The 19,976-nt window shown below is 40.3% G+C and overlaps 2 protein-coding genes across 2 annotated transcripts; one reads left to right on the top strand and one right to left on the bottom strand.

Moving 5' to 3' along the window:
* Positions 1-2,127: 2,127 nt before the first annotated feature.
* On the bottom strand, positions 2,128-2,875 carry ND-13A (NADH dehydrogenase (ubiquinone) 13 kDa A subunit). Its single transcript, XM_065221590.1, has 3 exons — positions 2,699-2,875; positions 2,398-2,577; positions 2,128-2,319 (listed from the first exon to the last, which is right to left on the bottom strand). Exons 1-3 carry the CDS (start codon positions 2,816-2,818, stop codon positions 2,251-2,253), a joined length of 369 nt encoding a protein of 122 aa, XP_065077662.1. The 5' UTR covers positions 2,819-2,875; the 3' UTR covers positions 2,128-2,250.
* A 178-nt stretch (positions 2,876-3,053) lies between these two features.
* LOC135701496 (uncharacterized) lies at positions 3,054-19,487 on the top strand. Its single transcript, XM_065222308.1, has 4 exons — positions 3,054-3,539; positions 17,421-17,667; positions 17,886-18,434; positions 18,597-19,487. Exons 2-4 carry the CDS (start codon positions 17,430-17,432, stop codon positions 19,169-19,171), a joined length of 1,362 nt encoding a protein of 453 aa, XP_065078380.1. The 5' UTR covers positions 3,054-3,539; positions 17,421-17,429; the 3' UTR covers positions 19,172-19,487.
* The last annotated feature ends 489 nt before the right edge of the window (positions 19,488-19,976 follow it).

The raw sequence follows: 19,976 nt of genomic DNA, 5'->3' as shown, positions 1-19,976 counted from the left end.
GGTAGTACCACAGACAAACAGACATTGCATATTTTTCACTATAAAACATAGTCGCAAAAACACTACCGCCATCTGTTGAGTATACTGTTATGGGCAGTACGCTGAACAGTTTATAAACATCAATCGCAAGGTAATTGACTAGGTGCGTCACAGGTGGCGGTACTACCAACTTAAACACATTTAAATTGACCGTTAAATGCGTGTTCGATGAACAACCTGCGAGTTGTATGCCTATTTGTCTGTGGTAGCACGGTATTACCGCAGCCTGTGGTGCGCATATATGGTGGTTTTCATTTGATGGCGCAGATTTGTTTAGTATTGAAAAATATCGTAAAAATCAATAGTTTAATTGGTTAAACAATAACAGCGGTTGTTAAACATGCTCAAGAATGGCAAGTTATTGTTAATAAACAAGATGTAATCTGTTTCACTCCATTTCATAGGCATGGCCGTTTTGGCCCATAAGGATGGACACAGGGCACTCTTGCCCCGTATCATTTTCAACAAGCAGGTTTGATATGATGTTTTGATAAATCCATTAACAGCTCTTGACTTGGTTTTTGGTGTGATTTAATTCAAATTTTTTTGTTGATTCATTGAAGACAATATCATAAAATTGCAGTTTGGTGTGCAAACTCCGATAAAATCCACGATATGAAATACAAAGAACATTGAACGCCAAATCCTTAGGGTGATGCACTTGCCTCTAGATTCGCTAACTGTAACACGATGGTAATTCAGTTAAAAATCGTTGCACCAGACGCAAGTATGGCATTTGATTTTTTGAGTATTGCTTTCGATCAAGATCTTGACTAGAGATAGAGATAGAAGGTCACTGCTTTCGGCAATATTGTTCAAGTAGACAAAATCCATTCTATACTTTCGCTCGATTTTCCTATACTTACTAGTAGGTAGGTAAAAGGTTGTTATACGTATTTCTTATCTTGACTATAACTTGAGATCTTGAATGATTGGAAAGTTGCTGATGGTTTAGACTGAACTTTTAAAAGGCATGAAAACTGCATAGGGTAGAGCGCTACTTCGTCGTAATCGCCCATTTCCGTTCTATTGATCAGAAAAGATCAATAATATCAATGATTTCACCGTGCACAACTCAATAATAGGTTTGTTCCAATGCGTTAGTTCATTAGCTACAACATAAACTCTGTTAGGGCGCATTGTATGAATATTTACACTCATTGTTCTCAAAACAAAAGAAGCGTTCCTAGCGAATCTCCTTTTTCTACGTTTATCCGTAGGACGAAGAAAATCTAATGGCGTTTCAATGCGTTAGGACGGAATTGAAACTCGTAGAACGAATTTAGAATCAAGAAGCAGTGTTAGATTTTAGACAATATCTCAACAATTTGTGACTCTTTTTCAAATCCAACGGTACGTATGGAAAGGTGAATAAATTTGCAAGTCATCTTTGACAGAACTATTCCATTTTTTATTTAAACTCGTTCAGAAAAGAGAGGTAAAGCGCGGGTTGTGCTTAGTAGGACGGAAATTAGATCAAAAACCCTATGTTCCTTAGGTGAGCTTTTCCATTTGTCTTGCGAATATAACCACATCTTCATCAATCGAAAATAATTCCACCAAAACAATTTTGTGGCACATTTTCAGATTCACTTTGGATGACCAAGCATGAAATTTCTCAGCTTCAAGCTTACAGTGATTTAAATTAATCAAACTTTCATTGCTGAGAATTCAGATATTTTTGGTTTCCTACACGGCCAATGAGATCAATCTAAATTTGAGTGCAGTTTACTCATAATCGCCAAAAGGGCAGGAACTCAGCGTTGAGTAAATTTGCCTCATGTTTTCCAGTACCAGTAGTACCAGCAGTAGACTGAGTGAATTCAATTTTTACTTTTCTCATATTTGGGATTTTTTCCTGGACAAACCTGGAAAATCATGATACAAATTTACTCATCGCTGAGTTCCACCCTTTTAGTGATTTACGAATAAACTAAACTCAAATTTTGGTTCATCTCTTTGGTCGTGTACGGAGATACCATGTTTCTTCGTTTGAAATCGAGGAACTTGTCAATGTCCTCATCACAAAATCACTGTATTAGGTACACAAAAATTGTACATATAAGATTAGAATTTCGTAGCATTAAATTGACTGAACAAATCTACAGCGTGTTCACTATTATCATGTATTGTATTTGAATTTTAACATACGCCACGGGATGCCTACTTCAGCAAGCGACCAATGTACAAAACTTCCAATTTAAACAATCTTTAATGGTGATCATCCTTTTTCTGGAAACGTTGTCCGCAGTATCCGCAAGAATGAGCTCCAGGTTGGTCCTAAAAATGAGCAAATATAACTATTTTACTCAACAGATCCTAGTATATATATAAAAAAAAAAGTGTAAAGCCACCCACCAGATTGATGTACACCTTGGGATGTCCGAGAGCTGGTTCGGTACCACCGTCACAGTACACAACTCGCGACGAGCTCATGGTGATGGGCGTTTCATCGATCATCTTGATGGCCCAGTTCTGATTCACGACCTTGGCGGCATTCACAAAACGGGCATTCCGGTAGTCCTTATCGTCGTAGAACTGCGATCGGAATCGAGATCGTAAGATTATAGTTTGTTGTTTAGGACTGAGTCTACAATCACTACTTGCGTAATCGTTCCGTCGAGCTGTGTGAGCCCGTACGATCAGCGAGTTCGCTTACCTGGCCAGTGTGGGTGATTTCGTCCTTGATAGAAGCGCAGCGCGAGGCCAGAATCTGTGTGGTGATGCTGCGCGTTCCGATGGTACGGGCCACGGGGGAAATAATCATCCGGCAAGCCATTTTAGCACGGAAGGAATTCCTTTATTTTGGTGTCGAGTGAAAATTAACTCGGTAGTCGCGAATCCTGATGGATGGCTAGTCTGACAGCTAGAAATGTCAGCCGCGGTTCAGTGGATTAGGTTACCAATCCAGTAACTTGACAGCTGACGGTCTCCGATGGTGATTGTGTTGGTGTTTTCGGTGAACACCCACTTTACTCCGTATGGGAAACATTCATCGATTCATCTCCCCTTTGGCAGTGGTGTTGGAGCGGATGAAGGAAAAGTATTTATGAAAGCGAAAAAGTTCAATATTTTGGTGGCGACGATTCGGAGTGCCAGGAGGAAAAATCTAATTTTCAATCGGAAAAAGGTGTAATTTCTGTGTAAATACAAGTGTAAGATTATGCCGTTGTTAAACTGAAAGTGTACGCGTCGGTAGCGAATGGCTAGCGGTACGCGAAAAAGCGGAAGTGCAGTGTGAAAGTGGTGTGCACACCAAAACGCAGAAGAATAGATAGAGGAGGAGTGCTGCAGAAAGTGTTTCTTTTGGATTTTGTTGGTGCTGCTTGCCTAGCCCATACCCCCAGCTAAGCCACCGAAGAAACCGCAAAGACGACGACGACGACGACAGCAGAAGACTAGAAAACGCAGGCAGCTCGGCAGAAAGTCGGGAAAAGTAGGACAAAATCATTTTCACTAGCATTCGTATTAGTTTTTGTCCAGTTGCCCAACGTTAGAATGTAAGTGGAGATATTGTTTTTTATTTATCACATTATTAATACCTATTACTAACTGTTGGTTTGCACTTGTTACAATTGCATCAGGGGAGTTTGTAGAAAATATAGCGAATTTCTATTCCAGTCGATGTACTTCCGTTGCATTTCAATTGTGGCAGATTTCAACTTGGGATGCACAAAATATGAGTAGCATTTTTCGAAGTTTTTTTTTTGTTTTGAACAAACCTACCTTCCTATCTATTATAGCATGTCATTTATGATATGAACTGGTTCAATCTACCAGGGGGCCTCAGATTCAATCTAGGGGGCCAGATAGCCTGGACAGTAAAGTTACGGCGGCGAATTCGATTCCCGGTCCGGTCTTAGAACATCTTTAAGGTTGGGAATGCTCTTGACTTCAATAAATTGGTCAATTAATGCATTAGTTGACGTTTAATTTATATGTTTTAAAAGCTCTCAACTGTGGAAGACGTGTATCTAGAACACAAAGTTAGAGCCGGCAGAACGCTCGCTACAGAAGCCTAAAAATCCTAGAAGAAGAAAAAAAGGAACTGGTTCAATCTGCTATTAATGGCGTTACATTGAGATAAGTTATTCGTATTGTATTAGTGTTCTTTTTACGTTTCAGAACCATTGTAGTTGTTAGGATTGTCCAAATTAACGTTTAGAATTATTAAAAAATACTCTTTAATTTAATACTGCTTACAACTAACTTCAAACATTGATTCCGGTGTAACCAACTTCAAACGTAATATTTTTGGTGAAAATTTAGACCAAAGTTGACTTTTGAATTCCAGTCCAGAATCCAATTTCAGAAGACTGATAGATAAAATCATGCAATAATTAACGGGATCTAATCTTCTACAAAAAAAAAGTCAAAATAGCCAAATTGATCTAGATATTGATCAGAGTAGATCAAAATAATTACAATTAAATTTTCATAATGAAGTATGCAATATTCTTCTCAAGAATTTGTAGCCGGGGAGATTGCATAAAGCTCTCGTCGATATTTTGGTCTAAAACTAGTACTAATATTGATTGTGTAATTGGATGAAGAGCTGTAACGTTTCGTTACGTGCATCAAATCTTATTAAATTTTGGCTGCTGATTCACCGTACATTCAATGGTTATTGGTGTAGTTTTGAGCTTGATTGGCTGATGTTGTCTGAAGTTAGGCCGGTTGTTAGTAAAACGCTTCTTATTCTATCTCCCTTTTTCAAATTGGTATTTCTTGAAGAAAGATGAACCAAATGAGCTTCTATTACTTTTCATTTTTAGTTGAAACGTTACCCTACGAATTGCCTAAAAATATGCTGAAATCAATTCACGAGGAAAAAAGTTAAAAATTCCAAATAGAATATTCTCAATCCACCAAAAAGTAAGGCCTACGAATAGCTGCAGTTTAAAGTGCAAAATGAAGTATCCACATTTTCTAAATAGCTTCAAACCACATTATTATAATGATTTATGTACCATGAATCACGGTTGACCGGTGACTGTATCTTCAATAAATAAATCTTTTAAATAAATTTTAAAATTCAAAGCAAGGGATAAGTCACTCAACACATTGTGCCAAAATTAGATTCGGCACAGCTTGGGCACATCCATCAACACACCTTCGGCACAATCTCGTAGGCATTGGATTGTTGTAAATAAAATGGAAGCTCTGCTGGACAGCTGTCATTGAAGTTGTTCACAATATTACGTGCTGTTTGACTGCATATTTAGGAACAGCCTCAAATTGAATATACCAGAGAACCAGCAGTTCAATTATCGGTTCACTTATATATCTTATAGTTCTAGAGTGGGCTGAAGAGTAAGAGACAGTTAATCAGACCCCATTAGAGCCCTTTATTCAAATAATGGTGCAACTCACATAAAACAAACTACAGAACTCATATGCATCATCATCTATCGTCGGTCTACAACAATGTCCCCCACCGGTTCCAGCTCTTTCTGGCCGCTAATAGACCGTTGCTTTTCACACCACGAAAGGCTAGGATTCTGGTCCGCCTTTGAGGGCATTATAAAACCCTATAACACAGGACTTTTATTGTCCTATAAACAGAAAACACAAAAATTTCGCATACCCGACACTTCCCGCGTCATCTTCAATCCGATTTATCCTTGCGATTTCAAACCAAAACATTCAAGGTGTCAGAAATACCGGGTTGCTGGGATGGGTATTTTACAAACAATCGCAGCTTGCTCTATGACCGGCATAATCGGCACACCTGTGGCACACTTGCGGCACACTGACAAAACAGATGACGCAAGATTATTGGTGTGCGGAATGACCTACCCATTGATTCAAAGGCTTTATTTTTTTTAGGTTCACAGGTTTCACAGATTTTAAACTTGAACAATTTTGTTTTGAAATTCTAAATAAAACAGCAAAAGGGTTTATCTTCCATTTAATTCCACTTAATTAATTTTGGTATCCATGACAGATACGTATTACGACTACAGATGGAAGATAAACCCTTTTGCTGTTTTATTTAGCATTCCGCTAACAACCCAGTTTCATTACTTCATTGAAATTCTAGTCTTTAACATAATAATACTTGTAGACATTTTCAAGAATCTGAAACAAAGATAAATATTCATGATGTTGGGCATTAAACATTTACCAAGTCCACAGATTTCAATAATAAAATCATCCAAACAAGCAAAATGTGCAAGACTCATGGTATTTGGTATCTGAGGTATTCGAATTTCTAAGCAACTCATTTCAAGGGATGAACGTGAGAAAAACATGAAGTGAAATTTACTGTCAATGTAGTTCTGCGGAACTCCCAATTCCATGTAAAACCTAAGAAGAATACTAAGATAGTTCTTCTGAGTAGAGTTATTAAGAAATTATGAATAGAATACAAAGAAAACTTTAATGATAATTCATTGGAATTACTGAGGTCAATTCCTATGAATTTTGAGAAAATTTGGAAATGATGGCTGAGGATTATTTCATGGAAATTCAGAGGATAATTTCAAGAAGTTTATAGGAGAAAAACAATCCAGTGCTCGGATTATGCGAATTTTCGGTAAAGCTTTTCGAGTTAGTCATCATAGAGCCTCTGCTCTCCCATTGCAAGCAGTATCTAAGCGAAGATCAACGTGGCTTCACCTCCGGTTGATCTACTACCACGAATCTACTGTGTCTGACATCGTACATCACGCAAAGTATGATTGAAAGGTCACATGATATCATCTACACTGACTTGTCTGCAGCCTTCGATAAGATCAATCGCCAAATTGGATAGATTCGGCGTTAGCGAAAATCTCTTGAGATGGTTTCGCTCATATCTCGCCGATCGTCAGTGTGGTAATCTATGGTGACTGCCAGTCCGAAATTTGCGCAGTTTCGTCAGGAATACCTCAAGGAACTCATCTGGGACCGTTCATCTTCTTACTTTACTTCAATGACGTGAATTTAGTTATCGAAGGTCCACGGCTCAAAATCTACTCAAGGATCCGCTCGATCGATGATTGTCAATTCCTCCAACGTCAGTTTGAAGCATTTGACAGCTGGTGCCATTTGAACCGAATGACGGTGAATCCTGCCAAGTGTTCAGTCATCACCTTTACTCGAAATAAGTTGGACTACCGCGCGATCACACTGCTGAGCGCCGCCTACAAGGTACTCTCCCAAATTCTATGCCGCCGTCTGTCACCATTTGCAAGAGAGTTCGTGGGGCAATACCAGGCGGGATTCATGGGTGTCCGCGCTACCACGGACCAAATTTTCGTGATTCGGCAGGTTCTGCAGAAATGCCGCGAATACAACGTGCCCACATCATTTGTTCATCGATTTCAAATCCGCATACGACACAATCGATCGAGATCAGCTATGGCAGATTATGCACGATTACGGATTTCCGGATAAACTGACGCGATTGGTCAAGGCGACGATGGATTGGATGATGTGTGTGATGGTGCGTGCAAGGTGATGAACTTTCGTGTCTGCTATTCAACATCGCGTTAGAAGGTGTGATCAGAAGAGCTGGGATAGACACAAGTGGCACGATCTTCAGGAAGTCCATTCAGCTTCTTGGCTTCGCCAATGACATTGACATCATGGCACGGAATTGAGACGATAGCGGAAACGTACTGAAGGCTGAAGCTAGGCGGATTGGACTTGCCATCAACGCATCAAAGACAAAATACATGAAAGGAAAAAGGTTCTAGGGAAGACAATGTTAGCCTCCCACCCCGAGTTCAGATTGACGGTGACGAAATCGAGGTGGTCGATGAGTTCGTGTATTTGGGCTCACTGGTGACCGTTGAAAATGATACCAGAAGAGAAATTCAAAGACGCATTATAGCAGGGAATCGTGCCTACTTTGGACTCCGGAGGACGCTCCGGTCGAAAAAAAATTCGCCGCCGCACGAAGTTGACTGTCTACAAGACGCTGATTAGACCGGTGGTCCTCTACGGCCACGAGACCTGGACTATGCTCGTGGAGGATCAACGCGCCCTTGGTGTTTTCGAACGGAAGGTGTTGCGTACCATCTACGGTGGAGTGCAGATGGATGACGGAACGTGGAGGAGGCGAATGAACCATGAATTGCACCAGCTGCTGGGAGAACCATCCATCGTCCACATTGCAAAAATTGGGCGACTACGGTGGGCTGGGCACGTCGTAAGAATGCCGCACGACGACCCAGTGAAAATGGTTCTAGAAAGCGACCCAACAGCGATTGGTAAGGTAAGTTTACTCGAAAGAAAGAACCAGTTATTTTCCACTATGCTCTCCGGGACACCATTATTGAACGTGTGAGCCATGTAAAAGATCTAGGTGTCATCCTGGACTCTCAACTTACATACAACCAACACATCTCCTACGTCGTAGACAAGTTGTCAAGGACATTGGGCTTTATCATCAGAACAGCTAAGAATTTCCCCGTATTGCTCCATTCTAGAATATAGTTCTGTGGTTTAAGGTCCGAACTACAACAATGTTACCGAGAGAGTCGAGTCCGCTCAACGCCACTTTCTGCGATACGCTTTGAGAATGTTACCTTGGAGAGACCCGTTTCATTTGCCCATCTATGATTGACTTGGAGCCTCTTCGTAACAGACGAAGCCCTGCTTGTCGCGGACGCGTTACATGGCAGAATTGATTGCACCGAAATCTTATAGCGAATTCGTTTATTATTCAGTTCCAACCTGGATCGAGTATCAAGATTGGGTCTGCTTGTTTTCTGACAAACGTCAGTTTGCTCGTTTGTTTTTAAAACCTAGCTCAGGTTGAGGTTCGCACTGACAAAAGTTTCGGTTTCGAACTGGTTCCAACCCCGATAATAAACGAATTCGCTATTAGAGCAAGTAAACATTAATGTCAAACTCCGAATGCTTTGTAACAATGTTATGCTGAGAATGCCACTACGTCGGACAAACTATGCAATCAACGGTGCAATATTCGCCACTGCAGCGAGTATTAAATTTTAATCGAGTTTCATCAGTATTTTTACCTGCCACGACAAACACTTCGGAGACGTTTCTCTTCATTCTTCTCCAGAAATGTAAATCGGCAATAAACATGTTTTAATGTTCTGCAGTTTTAACTTATGACTTACTTTAATTTTAATTTTAAGTTAAACCATCATTGGGAGCATATCGAGTCTGTTGATGTTGACAAAAAAAATACTTCGAGCGTATGGCAAAATAAGGATTACAATTAAATCTATGAATATTTTCAGGAGAACTTCAAAGGAATTCCAAGAGAGTTCTGACTTGAATGCCATACACAGTTTGAGGAGCAATCTTAATTTTTTTTAGGAGAACTGCAAGTGAACTTTTAGGATAAACTCAAAGGGGATGCTAAAGTGAGCAGTTCCAGGCAAAATAGCGAAAAAATGGTTTTGAATTGACCTTCCCAGATCTGCATGGAACTTTGCGTACTTGTTTGCAGGGTTCTGCACTTTCGAAACAAAGAAAAGAAAATGAACTCTCCGCAGAATCGCTTCATTTCGAGCAATATCATTTTCGTGTAAGTCATCGTGTTTCTTGTTATCGAGTCACGATGAACATTCGTCTTTTCAAACATGACTGGACTATCACTTGTTTCGTTCGTCAAGTGCCTCAGTTCATTTCATTTGAAGCAAAGACTTGTTTCAATTGACGCAATGAATGACTCGAAAACTGCTTCCTTCATTTTTTCCTCTTTCACTTCAATTCGGGGTTCATTCGACTTCTCTCGACCTGACGACGCAGGCATAAAAATATAGTATCCGGATAGTATCCACACAATATCGACGAGAAGAAGGTGCCGAAAATCGATATTCGACGTTATTTTGGAATCCAAAATGGCGGCCATCGGATTTCAGAAAAAGTGTCAAATATCCCACCACAGACAAACAGACATAACACTCACAAGTTGTTCATCGAACAAGCATTTAACGGTTAATTTAAAAGTATCGTAGTTGGTAGTACCGCCACCTGTGGTGCGCACTGTCAATCGCCTTGCGTTTGACGTTTACACACTACCACCATCTGATCAGCGTACTACCCACCACAGTGTATTCAACAGATGACGGTAATGTTTTAGCGACGATGTTTTACAATGATAAATATTCAATGTGCTTTGTCTGTTTGTCTGTGACCCTACAATAGGATCTTTTCGGAACGGGGATGCCACGTAGATGCTGAAAATCGGTATCCGACGCCATTTTGGAATTCAAGATAGTGGCCATTGGTTTTATGAAGTATCAAATACCTTAAGATATGGGTATTTTCGGAACCAATATGGCAGCCATAAGGAATCAGAAAGTGTCAACTATCCTACAATATAGGTATATTCGGAACGGGGACGATGCGTAGATGCCGACAATCGATATTCGATGCCATTTTGAAATCTAAAATGTTCCATCAAGTTTCATAAAACGTGTCAAATACCTTAAGATATGGGTATTTTCGGAACGGAGACAACGCGTGGCTGCCGAAAATCGATATCCGATGCTATGTTGAACTCCAGCAAACGTGTCAAATACCCTACAATATGGTTATTTTTGAAACGGGGACAACGCGTAGATGCCGATAATCGATATCAGATACCACTTTTGAATCCAATATGGCGGCCATGAAGGTTCAGAGAGTGTCAAATTATAATATGGGTATTTTCGGAATGGGGACAACGTGTGAAATGAAAATCGATATCAGATGCTATTTTGGAATCCAATATGGCGGCCATCGGGTTTCACAAAAAGTGTCAAATACCCTAAGATCTGGGCATTTTCGGAACGAGGACGACGCGTAGATGCTGAAAATCGATATTCGATGCTATTTGTAGGCTATTTGACACTTCTTATGAAATCGGAAGCCACCATCTTGAATTTGAAGATAGCGTCGGACATCTATCTCTGGCTTCTAGATGTCACCCTGTTCCTAAAAAAACCGTTTGTAAGGGTATTTGATAGAATTTAAAACTTTTTCTCATACCGGAAACCGCCATCATGGATTTCAAAATTTCGTCGGATATTGATTTCCAATCTCCAAACCTCACCCCGATTCTAAAAATACCCATATTGATGGGACGGCATCAGCATTTCCCATTTTTGTCTGAAATAGGAAGCCGCCATATTGGATTTGGAAAAAGGCGTCGAATATCGATTTCCGGCCTCTTGGCGCCATCCCGATTACAAAAATACTAATATTGATGTGTATTGGACTGTATGTATTTCCACTTTTTCGTAAATTGAAAGCCGCCATCTCCAATTTCAAAATGGCGTCGGATATCGATTTTCACCCCGAGTAAACAAATACCCATATTGATTATAGTCGCTATATTCATAGTCTGGCGGATAGAATTTCGACCTATCAAAAAGTGGAACCAATACAATATATTGTAGACTAACAATTGAAAAGGTCCTATCAACTTTTATAAACCAAACGTTGATTATTCTTTCCTCGACAATTGAACGCAAATTACCGGCATCATCGGATAGGGGAATCTTTCCACAAACCCAAAGGTAGTGTTAGTTTGCGTAGGCGAGCCTTGAATCACGAGAAAACGGTTTCCAAAGTTTTGTTCGCAATAGCTGATGTGCTCTTTTCTGTTGTTGGTCGTGATTTGCTCGATTGGTTCCGCTATTTGACAGCTCAATTGATTCCCGAGATTCTATCCGCCAGACTGTGAATATAGCGACTATAATATTGATGGGTAAACAAACCACCCGACAATGGTAAATTTGACATCCACGTGCACAGATCTGAACCAAAATGAACCGAGTGAACAAGCAACAAAAGTCATAAAAACTGCACGTATTTGGATCGAACAGCTTTGCTTCAATGCATGCAAAAGTAAGTTCATTTGACAATGAAATAAGAAATGAACACGAGTCAAGCTAAAACAAACAGCATGAAAACTGATCGAAAGTGGTTCTGTTGATGTTGAGGGGGATCTGCTCGAAGAGAAGACAGAATGTCTTTCAATTGAAAGTGATGGTTGACAGCTTCATCGTCGCTTGACGATTTTCGATTGAAAGTGACTTTGTGGGGCCCTGCTTGTTTGTTCACATTATTACTAGAAGTCGGCCATTTTGGATCTTGTAAAGTTTTCAAAATGGCGTTCTTGAAAATGTTCAATCACTTTTTGCAATAGTGGGATTGATGGTTACTTGGGCATGGACACTTCAAAATTCGTAGAATGTTTGGTCAAATTTTTTAACTTGTTGTTAGTATGCTTTCTTGTGTAGTTTTTCACAGAAAATGAATGTCTCAAACGAGTATAAAAAAACGTTTTAACAAAAAGTTCAAAAATGTGACCAAAAGTTCTTGTTCTACAATTTTTGTCAATTTTTAAGTGCCCATAATTTTAAACAGTCCAAAAGCTTGCATTTCACACGACCTTTTGGTTTTAAATGTGTTGTTGTTGTGTGCATCCGCGTTGTCCCGGTTTGCTTTTAGGTTGCCATCGTTGATCTAGGCAGCTGATTTAGATCCCTGGAAGAAGGGTTTTTCTCGTGCCTGATCGATGGCCAGCTTCACGCTTTCTTCAATTTCTTTCCAAACAATCTTGCTTGTCAACTTTTTGAGCCGATTTCAGCAGTTGCATCACATCCGCGGCAGCTTTCCCCAGTGGCTGTAGATTTAGAATGCGATCAGATGCGTGTCGATATCGAGCGGTCGGAGGAACTTGGTCGTCTTATTGAGGGCCAGTTGGTCCAGTATCGGTTTGTGCTTGTGAAGGGGTGCTTCTGGATCATCGGCTTGGCTCGGTTCGGATTCCACTGCTTGTTGTCTTTCTCAAAATATTTGAACGGTCAAATTAACCGGGTTGTCAAACATCCCATTTTTCACAAACAAACAAAGCCAGTCCGATGACTGGCACTCTCGGCACTGCCGGCACACGTGAGGCACAGTGAGATTTTTTTTGGCATGAAATAAGTGTGTAGAGTGACACCACCCCTAGACACCAATACAACCAACTCGAAGTAGGTAGAATGTTTGAATAAACGCCAACAAGGAGATCGCGAATCGTTTAAAATTGTTTCAACTTGCCATTATACATTATATACTTTTAGCTCTACAACTTTGTCTTAGGCGGTCAATCAGAAGTGCCGTTTCCATGGAAAACATTTTTGAAAATTTTTAAAAGCGTTATTTTGAAAATTTCACAAGTTCCAAAATGGCCGAATGTTCGAAAAAAAAAATCAGTTTCATGTTCATGTTCATGCATCGGTCGAGTTTTTCCGATTCGTCATTTGGCGTGGAACTACTCAATTGTGTTCTTCAATTTTGAGAAAAAAAAAAACCGGTTTTTATATAGGGTAAATTATGGCTTCGGCACCCATTGACTGTTTTCGGCAACCGAAATTGAAACGTTAATTTCACTGTATTTTCCCATCACAACTCTTCGCTGAATGTATTAAGCCGATTCCTTACCTTTTCAGCTTCAATCTGATTACATTTTTACGACTGTGCAATCCTGTTATGCCATATTTTTCTTTAATTGAAATATACACACTACAAAATACGGCTGATTTCGAGTTGCCGATAATAGAACAGCTGGTTAACACGCAGTTCAAATGGTAAGGGTGCCGAAGAAAAAGAGACTGCCGACAATAGTCACACTCACTTGAGAAGTTTGGAGCGTTGTAAAAACATGTTCAACCCGTTTTGATCAATTCTGTCGATTGGAATTGGTAGAACAGCAAGCAGTAGATAAATGATAACAAACAAACCTGTCATGTATGTGTGTGACGCTGAGAAATCGCCAATAGAAGTTCGGACGCTGCTTAGATTGACGAGAATACGTAAATTCCCCTACCATCTGAATGAGCTTCGTTTTCTGAGCACAACGATATTTTTTTTTTCGATCCCATACACTAATTCACACATTTTAATTGACGAATTTCCATGTGAAATTTCACATGATTTTCATGTGACCACACATGAACAGGGTATCCCTTAGCTCAGTCGGTGAAGGCGCAGCTACAAAGCAAGACCATGCTGGAGGTGGCTGGGTTCGATTCCCGGTCCGGTCTAGGAATTTTTCGGGTTGGAAAATTTCTCGACTTCCCTGGGCATAGAAGTATGATTAGACTTGCCACACAATCATATCAATGCAAAAATGGTACAGGCATCGAAAGCTCTTAATTAATAACTGTGGAAGTGCATCAAGAACACTAAGTTGAGAGCACGCAATAAGCTAATATGCGATATGCAATAAGCTTGAAAAGCGAAGAAGAAGAAGAAGAAGACACATGAACAGAATCCACCCAGAAGCACACATGAAATTTATGAGTCAAATGAATAGTGTGTGTGTGGTTACACATGGCTTTCATATGTACACATATGAAGTATGTTTCCGACACATACATATATATCATTTGTAGATCACATTGCAAAAATTCATGTGTGGGACACATCAAAACGATCTTTGAAATCTATGTACACGATTCCCTAACAAAACCTTATTTGCGAAATATGTGATTGTGAGTGTTATGTCTGTTTGTCTCTAATCAAATCTAATACCAACAGAGTCAGTTCTTGAAAGCATCCTGGAAAATGATATATATACCTACATCATTTTTCTTATCTATTTGGTATCTGTTTCACATCGAAGATGCGTCACACATATCAAAACGGCCAGGCCTATTGTGTTGCATTTAAGGGGCAAGATGATCCAGAAAACATCGGGCCTGTTTAAATCGAAGATTGAAACGATGCTTCAGAATCCAATAAATGGATGAAACGTGGATATCTCGTACCGTACGTTCCGATTTTGGTAATTATATGATTGGTTTATTGGTCGTTGGAAGCATCCAAGCTAGAAAGGTTAAGTGATGCTCCATTTTCTTCTGACGGTTGGGACATGAGCACTAACTCTTGTCCTAGCCTTGTATGACTTATGGCTATAGCGCCATTACTCGCTTTCGGAAAAGAGAACAGGGAAAGGAAAAGGAGAAGGACAAAGGGAAAAGGATTATGTGAAATCTATGAACATAAACAATATTTTTGATTTGAAATATACAATATAGAAATGCATCACTACCCGAGTCTTGTCACTATTATCAAGTCATAAAAAGTAACAAGGACTAAAATGTGATCCTTTGGTTACTGGAAAATCCTGATTCCCTAGTTTGAAGTTGTCACGACTTGTCACGGTGGTAGATCTTATACCAGTAACGCACCACAAAAAGGTGATCTCCCAACGTTACTGGTTTGAAAAGATATAAATTTACAAAATGGAACGAACTCATTGAGCCTGCCTGACATGTGTTGATGTAGAAGTCCAAATTGTAGACGAAGCTTGACGAAGATCAACATGAACTAGGTAGTCCGGTTTATGGTAGTTGCGCGGAATGTCTTCCTTCGATTTGAGATAAACAAATGTTCGGATGTATGTAGTCGATTTTTGATGTGCATTGGCAAGCCTTTTCGTAGCCAATAGTCAGGTTCAACGCTGCGACTCAACGAATGATGGAACTAATGATGGGACGAATGATGGGACGCCTCGTGGAGGTTCTACTTGGCTTCGGAACAGCTTCTCAGCGGCAAATAATAGGGACCTAGAATGAGGAACTAGAAATTATCTACTGGGCCTGGTTATGGCCAGATCATAACCGATTATAGATTTAAAAAAAACTTCACGGAAAAGACAAACGTCAGGTTCAAACACACGCACAGCCTACTCTCATGAGTGTTATTTCTGTTTAACTTTGACATAAAGTTATGTTAATAAATATTTCAAATCCAATCTAAAAGTTTAATTTAATCATTCTGTATTGGTAATCATACTTCAACATATTTTGCTATTATTAATAAAAAAACTGGATAAAACTGGACAAATTCTCAAAAATCTTGTTTCAAACTTTAACTATTCGACTGGATGTGTCGAAAAAACTGGAAGAATCCAGTTTAAACTGAATTGTTGCCATCACTGCTACGTTCAATATGTGCGTGTGGATGACTTCGCTAATAAAATTAACCATAAAAGAGAGCTTAACGACGTGTTCGGGGTCTCATCCAAACCATTTGATACTTTACCCATCCTGGATACAGTTCGTTTATGGTATTTGTTGATTAGGGTTACCACTATAGTCGCTATATTTATAGACTGGCTGATAGAATTACGATCTATCAAAATGCGGAACCAATTCAATATATTGTAGACCAACAATTGAAGAGGTACTAACAACTTTTATAAACAAAACGTTGATTTTTCTTACCTCGCCAATCGAACGCAAATTACCAGCATCATCGGATAGGGGAAACTTGCCCCAACCCAAAGATGGTGTTACTTTGCGTAGGCGAGCCTTGAGTCACGAGAAAAGGGTTTCCGAAGTTTTGTTCACAACAGCTGATGTGCTCTTTTCTGTTGTTGGTCGTGATTTGCTCGATTGGTTCCGCTTTTTGACAGCTCATTTAATTCCCGAGATTCTATCCGCCAGACTATGAATATAGCGATTATACTTACCACCGGAGGTTTGAGCCATAAGCTAGCGTTAGTGCTGAGGAAGTACGGGAAAGTGAAGCGTGTTATCCGAGTGAAATTTCAAGCTGAGCTGTGCTTCGCCACGTACACAAGTGTACTTGGGGATACAATAGGGTGGTTTAAAATATCAATTTTGCTCCACCAAGCTCAATCAATTTCAAATCAGGTCCTGATAATTTTACCAAAATTTGATGTTTTTATATGGGAATTATTATAGGAAAGGTGAACTTTTCCTTCTCCTCATCTTTGCTCGTGCTATGGAACACCGAACATAGAGTAGTAATTTAAAAATTGTATGTTTTGAGCCAGCTAAAATTTGTGCTTTAGAAGTTTCACGCGAGTATCACCTTAGAGAAAAGCATGATTCTAAGAAAGATGCGTTTTTTTAAAAGTCTATTAACCAACCATTATGGTATACGCAATTTTGACGAAGTCGAACAACTCAGTGAGACAATCATAACTGATCCTTTTCGAGCTATCAATTCTTCAAGCACCAAACCACAATGACATATCTCAATATTTTCTTTTTTTTATTTGTTCGGTAATTTCAAACGGATTTCTGGTGTTTTTATTTTGTTGGAAATCATATTGGTTCCCCTTTCCTGGGGTTAAATTAGTCACATCATATGCTGGCGTGTACGATTGTCAATTCATTTTTTTTTGTCGAATCGGCAGACAAACTGATTGATTTCTCCTGTCATATTTTTGCCTGAATGCTCAAAAGTAAATTGTAATGCATTACTGAAAGAGTAATGATCACTAGAATTTTTTTGTTAAATATAATATTCCGGACGTTACAGTGCTTTTAGATGGCAAATCCAGGTATCGTGACCAAAAGATTAACGGATAAACAGAATCCGAACAGAATCATTTTGAAAAAAAAAGTCTCCACTGCATTTTTCTGTGTACTGCTCGAAGACTTAATTGTATGTTAATTTTTCCCCAGAATCGCAACATGACGTCAGTGCAGAGTCAGGAAGACCTGGAAGCGCGCATAGCGCGCATCAAGAAACGCAACGAAGAAATCGAGAAGAAACATCGTGAAGCAGAAGCGGACCGACTGATGGCGATGAAGGAAAATGCGATGGTAGAGATCAAACCTCCCAAGGATGACGACTGGCCACGGGAACACAAGTACGACAAGATTGATTTCACATACGATCTGGATGAGGAAGCCCTCGCTGAACTCGAAGGTATAGTTACTAGAAGCATTGCATTCAAAAGAGAAACACGTGCCTGGGTGATCAACCTGTGTTTCTTCGCACGCTTCTCTGGTCCAATCTATCATTACTTTTGTCGTAACATTCGTTCATTCGTTCTCTTGCCCGTGTTCATTGAAGCTAATCGTTTTAATTGGTTTCGTGGTCTAATCTCTCTCAACAACTGTTTTCTGTGTTTTTGTTTTTTGCAGAGAAAAAGAAAGAGAAGAACGCGTTCATCCAGAAGATTGCTAAAGACTACAAAGTTTTCGCCGAAGGTGAAGGCCCTCCACCGGATCCAGCGTACAGCTTTCTAGCGGATGTGGAACGTGATGGCGAAAAAGCACTCCCTGGACCCGTTGGCCCCGGTGCTAGTAAGGTCAACAAAAATAACTTTGAACGTAAGAACCCAACCAATCGAAGTGGTCGGCAGGGTAACGGTGGCAACATTGGAAACGGTGGTAATCGGGGTGGTGGCCGCGGTGGCGGCAAGACGAGTTACAATGGTAATCTCCAGAGGTCACTGTCGACCAATGAGTACGATGGGCGGCGACCGCCGGAACATATTCGACACGGTGCCGGCGGCGGCGGTATCGGATTCGGTCATAAGCCGGGTGATGGAAAGTGGCGTCGCGATTGGGAACACGACAGAAGCAAAGATGATGGCTGCATTCACAATGCTCCGCAGAACAATGGGTTCAAGGGTGAACCGAATCTGACCGTATCGGTATCGCAGGATGGAGAGTTTAAGAGCGTTAAAGGTGAGTGGGGTGTGGGAACTACAGCATAGTTACTTGTTGAAAGGTTGCAAGAATGTGACCAGGACAGTGTTGTCGATTGTTGAAGGTCCACTGTAGAACTGTAAACAACTTCATATTTTACGACCCTTGAACTCGCTAAATACATCCTTCTTTACGTTTTAGTAACGTCCCCTCCAATCATTGGCAGTGGTCGGGTTGGCCCTCGTCAACCGGCGAAACCACAGTTCCAGTTCCAGACGGCAGGCAATCAGCCGATGGACCATCACCACCATCCACATCACCATCAGCAGTATCATCCTTCACATGGCCATCCAGCGCAGCAGCATCAAGGAGGCGCTAAACAGCCACATCACCGGAATAATGAGAATTTCAATAGAAATTCCTCCGGTCGAAAATCGGATAAGGACGCGAAACGAGGCCAAAAACCCCCGGGACCGGGACAGCCGGCCACAAGCAATAAACAATCGTCGGCCGGGGTCAGTGTCCAGGATCGGCTGAATCGCAATCGGGTGGTGAATATCGATAGAAACGATAACTCGATCAAGGTCAGCACCAGCAACAACGGAAGCGAGACTGCTTCTCAACCGCAACCGAAGGCGAACGCCACGCTGAAGACGATTTCGAAGATTATCGAAAAGAATGCAGAAATTGACGAAAAGTTGGCCCGGCAAATGCACCAGGAAAACGAAAAGATGGCCAACCGAATGAAGGAACTGCGGATGCAGGACGGGGCTTAGGAAAAAGAGGGGAAAGCTGAATATTGAGCTTTTTTGAAATGTGAAACGAGAGCTGCGCTTATGGTAGAATCCTCTAATCCAGAAGAGTTGTAGCGCTGCGCACACTAAACCATAACATTATTAAAACACTACGATAGTGCAAGAGATGCAAACGAGAAGCTCACATGCTCCCTAGATTATATGCAACCGCTGCTGGAGGAAAAAAAACACTTCATTACTAGTTGTAACACTGTAGAGAAGAGGGCAAGTTTGGATTAAGTGCATAGTTGGCAGCTTTCTAAGTAATAACCTTCCTCAAAGAAGAAGAAGAAGATAATGATGATGATGAAGAAGAAGAACATAAGAGTGATCACCCCGTGGATTTCTGAAACCTTATAGGCTAGAGCTCAGCATCACGCCAATCCCTCTGTTCCCCATTGTCTTCGGCGTGCAGGCCAACGCAAGAACCAGTTTTATTCGATGCTGTCCCTATTTATTATTTATATACACACATTTTCTTATTTTAACCTAAATTCTAACGAAACAAAGTTTTGCATATTTAAATTATTTAAAGTAGTTGTCAAGCATGTATGTTATACCGTATATTATGTTTTTACATTATTTTTTACACCCATAACGTTATAAACGGATCGGAAGCATTTAGAGACGCAACATTTATCATTGGTGAGGCAAGCTCGAGAATTGTTTCTAGTAACCTACTTTCATTTTACGATTATATTTTACACATTTAGCATAACACATTCATAAATGTTAAAGAAATATATTGGAAGTAACATTTGATGATAAAAAAACCGGTGCGTAGTTG

Source organism: Ochlerotatus camptorhynchus, unplaced genomic scaffold (genome assembly GCF_037179485.1).
Source record: "Ochlerotatus camptorhynchus isolate MF236.1 unplaced genomic scaffold, CSIRO-AGI_Acam_v1.1 ptg000014l, whole genome shotgun sequence".
Taxonomy (NCBI): domain Eukaryota; kingdom Metazoa; phylum Arthropoda; class Insecta; order Diptera; family Culicidae; genus Ochlerotatus; species Ochlerotatus camptorhynchus.
This window is presented reverse-complemented; position numbering and strand designations above follow the sequence as displayed.

Coding starts and splice junctions, on each gene's coding strand:
- ND-13A (XM_065221590.1), bottom strand. CDS start 2,818: ATGGCTTGCCGGATGATTATTTCCCCCGTGGCCCGTACCATCGGAACG. Junction 2,578..2,698: donor AAATCACCCACACTGGCCAG/GTAAGCGAACTC, acceptor TTCCGATCGCAG/TTCTACGACGATAAGGACTA. Junction 2,320..2,397: donor CCAAGGTGTACATCAATCTG/GTGGGTGGCTTT, acceptor GCTCATTTTTAG/GACCAACCTGGAGCTCATTC.
- LOC135701496 (XM_065222308.1), top strand. CDS start 17,430: ATGACGTCAGTGCAGAGTCAGGAAGACCTGGAAGCGCGCATAGCGCGC. Junction 17,668..17,885: donor AGCCCTCGCTGAACTCGAAG/GTATAGTTACTA, acceptor TGTTTTTTGCAG/AGAAAAAGAAAGAGAAGAAC. Junction 18,435..18,596: donor AGAGTTTAAGAGCGTTAAAG/GTGAGTGGGGTG, acceptor TTTACGTTTTAG/TAACGTCCCCTCCAATCATT.